Source organism: Pygoscelis adeliae, unplaced genomic scaffold (assembly GCF_000699105.1).
Source record: "Pygoscelis adeliae isolate BGI_AS28 unplaced genomic scaffold, ASM69910v1 Scaffold445, whole genome shotgun sequence".
In the NCBI taxonomy this organism is placed as follows: Eukaryota; Metazoa; Chordata; class Aves; order Sphenisciformes; family Spheniscidae; genus Pygoscelis; species Pygoscelis adeliae.
In genome coordinates, this window is record NW_008824894.1 from 1,216,883 (window position 1) to 1,226,097 (window position 9,215).

Here is a 9,215-nt window from a genome sequence, read left to right on the forward strand (position 1 = left end):
CGCGCCACGCCCTAGCGCGGGCCTGGCGGAAGCGAGCCCCACGAGCTGGCAGTTGGGAGGTTCTCCCAGGAAAAGCCACCCACCCCCTAACAGAGCATGCAATGCCATTTGCATACCTATCTCCAACCAAGGCTCCACAGGACCTTCTTGTCAAGAGTCCAGTCGTGACACAGTATCTACAGTTTCATCTCTATGCACCTTATTACAAGGCATATTGAAAGGTCTTTGGTATTTTAAAAAAAGGCTAAAATATGGATTTATAATGGAAAACTTGAAGAGGTGGCACACAATAGTTTAAGAATTTGCAAGCGGAAAAAAAATATCAAGAAGGGCTTGAAAGATGAGGAGTGACTTGTGCCAGGGAATGACTAGCCAAAATTTATTGCCTAGAAAGAATGAGCATAAGCTTGGCTGAAAAAATCATTGCTGGCTCTCATCTAAGTTACACTCATCACTAACTGACCACCAAATAAGCATCTATTGCTTCAGTTTTTAATATTTATTCAAACAAAAATAATATGCTATGTATTTAATTACACACACACGTGCATACAGATACTTCAGGTAGCTTTAACCTCTTCATACCTTTTCTGTGTCTGGGTTTACTATGCAATCCAAGTTAGTTGAGCTGACTTTGATATTGCTTAAAGCGGTTCCAGTTGGAATTTTGTTTGTGCACAATGAACCTAAAAGAGAAGAGGAGTATAATATGAATGTATATGTATTTACACAGAGTTTAGGCTTTCATAGCCACAGCTGCTTCAGAACTCTGTCTCGTTAATATACATGTAGACCACTTCAGGAGATATATTGTAAACAGAGCTGAAGAAATATAAAAAACAGTATAGTCTCACAATACGCAAACATCAGTCAGCTACAAAATACAGAAGTGACTAGAGACGACACATTAGAAAGGTCAATTCATGGGTAAGGAGCACAGAGAAGTTTTTATTTCTTCCAATATTGCATTATTTAATCATTCTTTGGAAACTGGTAATACTGAGTATAACAAGAATAATTAAGACACAGTAGCTTCTTTCAATCAGTTGAAAAAAATCACCAATAAACGGAAGTTCATCCCGAAAAATTCTTCTTTTAGTTCCAGTAAAAATGTGAGTCTGAACATACTGATGTATATAGACAAGTCAGGGGAAAGAACAGATGACTTTCTGGAAACCAGAAGCACCCCTCCAAGTTACTCTCCCATTGTCTTAAAAATTTCAGATTTAACATTATCATATCTTTTAGTGATTGAATACAATCTCCATACCTTTTTAAAAGGGATACAAGAAAGATTATTTTAGTTGAATACAGTGTTTCAGCCATAAAGAAAATGGATAATACATTTCTGAAAACTTACAGTTATCAGCTGACAAAGATTATTGCTTCTCTTGGACACTGCTAAACTCTAGCAGCAGTAAATCTTTTACATATTGGACTATAACATCTTCAAAAAACAGTGGACTAACTTTAGCTGCCTGTGACAAAAAAACTATGCTTGAATTTGTTTTTTTATTTAACAGAGGTTTTGCTTTAATTGGTTATTAATGTTTCATTATTAACAAAGCTAGAATATGCTTATATTTATTAAAAATGCCTGCACACTTAATTAGCTCACAATTTCACGCTACTGTACAAATGACAGTTTAAAACTAATTCTGCAAACTGGTAACACAGAGACCCAGTCTCACTGCAAAATTAAAACAGAGAAGCGTAACGACAGCAAAACAGTTGGTACAAGAAAATACGTTTCATCAAACCCATCTTATTTTTTCTGAAATACAGAAAACAACGCATGGTGGCTCTGGAATAGTTTGAAGCAATTAGAAATTAAACGTTTACATAGATGAGGCACAGAGATGCATAAAGCAGCTGTCTACCTGCACTTACATAACTGATAAAAGGTGCTAAACACAGGGCTACTTATTCCACAGAAGTAAAAGATGTCCTTGAAAAAGTTATACCTTGCCTATTTTAAAAAAAAACAAAACAAAACAAATCAGAGCTGGTTATTCCATTACCAAGTTACAGTTGATTTCCTTTCCTCTTTTCTCCAGACTTCCAAAAGTCACAAGAATGTTTATGAAGAAAAAAAATCCAGTTTTGTTTCTAATCAGGTCTGCATGAGAGCCAATCAAAACCAAACTCAACAATTTTTCAGAAATTTACTACAAAATGCATCTAGCTGTAATGAACATACCTTCTGCAGTTTGGTTTTTTTTTAATGTTATCAGCTTTGACTTCCCCATGAAGGATAACGAAAAAAAGTAAAAAAGAAAGTGTAAGAGATGATATACTGAAAAGTTTCTAAGAGATGCTAAAAATCACCCAGCTGATGTGTGACAATATCTGGTAAAGGGATGCATTTGGAAGTATTATATATTTTTAATATTGAGATATTTTTAAATTTTTAGCTTCCTGACGGAGCCACCACAAAGGCCACCCGGTAAACATACTAACAAAGAAGGGTATCTCCTTAGCCCTGGCTGTAGTAGGCAGGACAAAGAAAGCTTGATGGGTGCAGGACAAAGAAACTGTGATAACAAACTGACCTTCCAGGAAAACAGGAGTTGGCAACAACTATACCTGGAACTCATGCCGTATGCCCACTTATACATCTACACCAAAAAAGTATAAAAGGTAACTCACTACCTACCCAAAATGAGCCTCTCTGCAAGAGCTTCCCTGCACGCGATCTCCTGGACAGACTGGACCCTCACTGGGGACGCCTGGCTGACTCCGGACTCAGTAATGTGGATCATCTTTGAAGTGAGACTTTTTTTTCCATCGTCAATTAGCCCCACTTCTGGGAGCGGTTTGCTGACTGTCATACCAATAACACCTCACATACTATGTTTATAGGCACGTACACAGGTAAAGGTTTGTAAGAAAGACATGGACCTGTTAAAGTGGGGGCCCATGAAAAGGATCAGAGGGCCAGAATACCTCTTCTATGAAGAAATTTTTTACAATGAGGGTGGTGAGACACTGCAACAGGTTGCCCAGGGAAGCTGTGGATGCCCCATCATCGGAAATGTTCAAGGTCAGGTTGGATGGGGCTTTGAGCAACCTGGACTAGTGAAAGATGTTCCTGCCCACGGCAGGGGAGTTGGACTAGGTGATCTTTAAAGGTCCCTTCCAACCCAAACCATTCTGTGATTCTATATACTTGCTTCACTAGTTGGAATTCTGTAATAAATTGTAATATACGTATATTTGCTTTACTCTTGCAATGTATATATACATTTGCTTTCCTAGCAATAATTTTGTAGTGACTTACAGTGTGTGTGTGTGTATATTTGTTTTTACTAATAATAGTTTTGTAGTAATTTGTAATGAAGAAATTCTCAGAATCTCAGACCTCTGTGTGCTTGTGTATTGTGGAACCCTGAGAACCCCATGGTCACGATCTTTACACACCCGTGGGTTGGACAGCCCTCATAGGTCATGACCGTGACCGCTACACTTCCTTAACTGAATTTTCGAGTTCTGTGGCAAGAGTTGTCACCTTGCTCTGCAGGCTGTCTGTTTTCTGTCAGAGGAAAAAAAAAAGAGACTCTCCATTTCTTTCCTCATTTGTGCAATAGCAGCCCGAAGGTTGGCATTCTGCTCCTGCAGCTTTTTTATTTCCAAGGTAGGAATATCTTTGCTCAGAGAACTTTTATCATCATACTGAAATATCTGTAAAATAAAAGTACAACACAATAACAACCTTCATTAATGAGCAACACGTATTCTCTCCACAACAGCACACACACAGATCCTAATACTTTCAATCCATGAACAGACTTGGGAGAAAAGAACCATAGGAAGAAAAGAAAGAGATCTGGTTATTCTGGGGATTTGCCAGGAAAAAAAGTGCTACAATGAGAACCTGAGATGGGGAAGGAGGCTGGCCACAGAGGTGGCTCTGTCTTATCACTGTTGTTCTTTGAAGTGTGCTATCTCTCTCTCTTCAATGCATGGGTAACCCATCTCCATAAAGAACTCAGTGGCTCAACAGCAGTCCCCTTTCTGACCTGCCAAATTCTTGAAAGTGTCATTGGAGATCATTTGTTCACAAGAACATAAAGAGGCTGGACATCCTTTACTAAACTGGAAAAGGGGAAGGAGTGTATGGATTACATCTAGACAACCTGGACAATGGAAAACATCTAGAAAACCTCTAAGCACTTCAATTCTAAAATAAGTAGCAATGTCTTCCTTTTTGCGCATTAGTTACAGATAAGCTAACAGTGAACAATGTACAAGGAACATTTGTCAGATAATGACTGAAGCTCTGCCTTCACAAAGGCCTTGAAGCCTGACTTTTGGAATTATACTTGGTGGAAGTATGAACTGATGAGCAAATGTCATTCTTACAGACTTCCAGAACTGAAGAAGCTGACAAAACCCAGGTTGCCAAAGCTGCTTTAACTACTGTAAAAAATATAATTTATATCAGTAAAATATGAGCAGCTTGCTTATAGAGTAACACATCCCAGAATCATTCTATTTCTTATTTTTTTGAAGGGGAATTGCTCAGTGTTTTCTCCATGGGCTGCCCACAGCCTTAAAGATTATCTTAGAGATTTAGTTTGGAGAGCTAGGCACAGGAAAGACATGGACCTTGTTGGAGCGGGTCCAGAGGAGGCCACAAAAATGATCAGGGGGATGGAACACCTCTCCTATGAGGAAAGGCTGAGAGAGTTGGGGTTGTTCAGCCTGGAGAAGAGAAGGCTCCGGGGAGACCTTATTGCAGCCTGTCAGTACTTAAAGGGGGCTTATAAGAAAGGCGGGGACAAACTTTGTAGCAGGGCCTGTTGCGACACAACAAGGGGCAATGGTTTTATACTAAAAGAGGGTAGATTTAGACTAGATATAAGGAAGACATTTTTTACGCTGAGGGTGGTGAAGCACTGGCCCAGGTTGCCCAGAGAGGTGGTGGATGCCCCATCCCTGGAAACATTCCAGGTCAGGTTGGACGGGGCTCTGAGCAACCTGATCTAGTTGAAGATGTCCCTGCTCATTGCAGGGGGGTTGGACGAGATGACCTTTAAAGGTCCCTTCCAATCCAAACCACTCTGTGATTCTATGATTAATTCTAGTCCTGTGTGAATGAAGTGATGGCTAATCAGGACAACAATGTGAAACGTTCTAGATCACAAACTTTAAGAACTGCTTTACTCTGTCACACTAAAGGTTGCTAGCTCCAGAATCCAATTCTTGACAATAGTCAGCAACATATGCTTAGGAAAAATATAGGAAAAAGGACAAATAGAGAAATGCTTCCTCTCATGCACCTCCTCAATTTCCAAATTTGCAACTTTGGGGGAGGGAAGAAAAAGGAAAACCAGATGTGACAAGAAAACCCAAACACACAGACATTGATTGGAAAACACGTTCCCTGGTCACTTGAAATTCCAGTACAATCTTCAGGAAAAAATTCTAGTAGGACCAATGGGATACAAGACCAGGATATTAGGGGTCCTGACGTTATTTACTTCTGCTGTTTCTTCATTCAAAGTGCGACTGCAAACATTTTTAAAGAAGTTACATTCAACTGATGGCAGTGTATTATAACTGTGGTTTCATCCAAACAGAGAATACAGAATTTAGATTCCACCCCTGTAAAATCCTCTCTAGCTGATGGAAACATTTATCATCAGTCATTTAAGAAAGGCAGATACTATTTGGTACAAGAGTATTAGAAAGCCCTGAAATTGTGGAATATACACTCCTACAGTCACTAAATGAATCCTAATTCACAGACCTTCCAGACCCGATGTTTTTGAAAAGGAAAGGACCTCCTAATGTCTTTGTATCAAATGCTGCTAATTTATGTTTCTGAGCCCAAAAACCGTTCCTTTGTATTCAACCCTAAATTGTTGCAAAGCAGCAGTTCTGCCTCTCGAGAGGGAAAGGCAATTCATGAGGCCCTGCACATAGTACATGTGTCAGCAAAACACTTCAGTCCCAACATTTATGCCTTGTACAGCCTCAAACACTACTCCTTTTCTGTCTTCTCCATTGTTCCCCACTTCCTTCAGTCCCCTTATTTCCCCAGCCATAAGTCTGTTCTGTGAGTGTGACCTGGAACGCTAATGGCCTTCTAATTAAATTTCTCTGTCATAAAGACAACGGCTGCCCTACAGCCTCTTTCTGCTGTGGCGCTTTCTGCCCTAACAGTACAGGGTATGCAGAAGATGAGGATAATCTCTATTCTGCTTTTACAACCTCTCCAAGGCTGTCAAGGTGAGGAGAGGGGAAAGGGAGATTGAAAAGGCATGAAGGGAAAGGCACCAGTAGGTACCAATACATCACCCAGGTGTGTTCTGAATTTTGGGGCCCAGAACTTCATCTCTACCTGCAACATACACACGAACCATCGCAGTTTGAACCAGAAATACAACTGTTCCAGATTTTTGCTAGTGGAAAAGGGTCTAGACAGAAGACCACATCATCATCCAGAATTACTGTAACCAATCTTTTCTTATCTGTGCACTTGTAGAGTATTATTAGCATGCTCCAGTTAGGCAGACATGACCTAAATCATACTCAAAATCAGTTACAAGCAAGATTTTCCAGGCTGGTGTGTTTCACACCTCTGTTGCTTAATTGAAGGCCAAGAATGACTACTGCAATATTTCTAGCACCCTCATGGGGTCTCAGACCAATCTGAAGAAAGGACCTGTATGCTGGATACTGTATTAGGGTGTATTTAAACTTTAATCTTTCTTGCTTCAGTCATCTAAACCAGAGGCTAGCCAACATACTATTCCTTCTTTAAGAAGGCTCATTGACACAAATGTTATAAATTTTAAGCTTTTAATCACTTCCCCCTTCTGTTTGTTTACAGTTCATTTTGTACAGAAAAATTGAGAGAAGAGGTTCTAGTTCAAAATAATAGCTTTTTTTTGTTGTTTATTTGTTTTTTAAACAATGGCCCTCCACATAAATCAGAGACAAAAATGATTTTGCTGAGATGGGTACTGCTTATCCTCCAGGCCAAAAGTGCAAAACAGAGACAGAGTATATTAACAACAGAAAGAAAAGTGTGACAATGAAACAAAGTCTTGCCAACAACAGTAACAGTCAGTTACAGTAGAAGACAACAGTGAAAGAAGAATCCCTCCCCAAACCCGATTCTCTTGGTATTTGAACGATCAATTTGCAAATCAGTCCAGTTTGAAATGAAATTGGAAAAACAACTTGCTCCGTAGTAAGTTTTTGCTAGCAGTCTACTTTTGTCTAATTTGTTATAAAAATTGTTTTCAGCAAGTATCTTTCTGAATACAACACTTTCTGCATTCAGAAACCACTAGGCTTGCTTAACACTGCTTTTTCTTATCAGCAAGCTCTGACAATACACTCTAACTGCTCACTGTTGAGCATCTGTAGCTGCCCAGTAGGGCGCACTGCAGCACACTCTTTACTTTCATTCATGATTTTCTACTCATAATGCGTCATCCTCCAGTATGGCTTCAAACCAGCGTTATGTTTGCAATTTTGAATGGCCTTTTTTTTTTTTTAATATATGTATTTTATTAAGTAGCAATGAAAACTAGTTTGTGATACTAAAATGAAAGACGTTATTTTAAACAGCTGGCAAATTAGTATTTTGAAGCATTGCCTTAAAATTTTAACTTTATAACTTTAAAATCTACCCTGAATTGCAACTAACACAGAGCCTCAGGAACGTTCCAGAAATTAATTCTTCCCACTCTGATGTGCCATGGTGGTATGGTACATTGTCCTGTTCTGGAGCAAATGCCTACACCCAGCTTGCTCCTTTTGCCAGTGAGGCATTATGATCAGAGCCATAATGAAGCCTGTGACACCTAATCTATGTGTATTCCAGGCTAGATATGTCTATATTTTCAATTAAACATATGAAACAGATGAACTGCTTACAAGAAGTCCAGTGGAAACAAGCCCCATAAAGTTGTCATCTCAGAATGAATTCATCCAAGTCAAGACATTAAGTGTTGTCTAACCTGTTTCTTCCCTTCAGGTAAAATACCGTGATTAAATGATGCTTGTATTGTCTGTTCTCCCTCAACAGTCAGACCAGACAGAAGAGTCTTCACTTCATGCAACCTGTAATCTGTTTTCTGCAGATCACCTTCAACCTAGGAGGGAGGGAAGAGAGGGAAAGCAGAGGACATCAGTATCTCAAGGACAAAGGGTGTAGAGATTTAAAAAAAAAAAAAAGAAAAGAAAAGAAAAAGAAGGAAATCAAAGAAAAAGATATTTTAAATCACAGGACAGGGACTTAAAGCATATCCCCTTTTGGCTCTGTCAAAAATCGCCTTCACAGAAAAATAATTTGGCTTCATTGTCTCATCTTCTGTACGTGAAATGGACAATGTGGATTCATCTCTCAGATGTGTTGCTATGCTACACCTATTGATGCCTATGAATCATTTTGGGAAGACAACAGTAAAATAAACCACCAAAGTAAATGCCTGCATTCTAAACTTTGTAAACAAGTGTTTCCTCTGTACCCCTGAATTTACTAGGCAACTGGTCATTGAGAATTATCGTTAGCCCATTGTGTAATAGTCTCTAAAACAATACAAGATGTATTTCATTTTTCAGAAACAAAAGCTTGTACACTTCACAAAATAGGATTTTTTTTCCCGTACAAAAATACTTCCAGTTCTCCAGGACTAATATTGTTCCCTTGATAGAATTCAAGCTGTACTGTGATCTGAAACTCTTTTTGGCCTGGGGCTGCTCTAAGAGGGATCTTTCTTCTGCTGCTACAATGTCAAGAGAAAAGCAGTGGTATCTCTCAAGCTGACTTGACTTCATTACAAGGGAGAAAAGGCTGCTATTAGAGATTGTCCATGAAAATTAATTTGGTCTCTGATCAAATATATTTGATGACTGCTGTGCACAATACAAAATTACTGTTTTACAGATTTTTGAAAAGAAGACTGAAGTCACGCCTCCCCTGAGAAACACCATGATGAAAAAACTCCATAGCTCTCTATGCAACAGATGGTTCCTAAACAGTGTTGATTTGAAATTCTCACCTGCTCTCTTGCTGAAGACAGGCTTTGTGTCAGATCCTCTGATTTCTGATACCGATTACTTTCACCATTCTCACAGAGCTGCTGCCAGTCCAGTTCTGCTTGCATTTTACTCTGTTCCAGAATCCATTCTCGCTCAGCTGCTAGATACAGTTGTTGTTTATACCTATGATACACAGAGCAAAGCTGTTGATTTCA

At 39.2% G+C, this 9,215-nt stretch overlaps 1 protein-coding gene across 1 annotated transcript in view; it reads right to left on the reverse strand.

Moving 5' to 3' along the window:
• The window catches only part of CCDC57 (coiled-coil domain containing 57), a 32,404-nt gene that overhangs the window by 1,917 nt on the left and 21,272 nt on the right, over positions 1–9,215 (reverse strand). The window contains exons 5-7 of the mRNA XM_009324608.1: positions 9,021–9,183; positions 7,977–8,111; positions 3,558–3,681 (exon numbers count right to left, since the gene is read on the reverse strand). Coding sequence (XP_009322883.1) covers positions 3,558–3,681; positions 7,977–8,111; positions 9,021–9,183 — 422 coding nt within the window. The remainder of the gene's footprint in view (positions 1–3,557; positions 3,682–7,976; positions 8,112–9,020; positions 9,184–9,215) is intronic.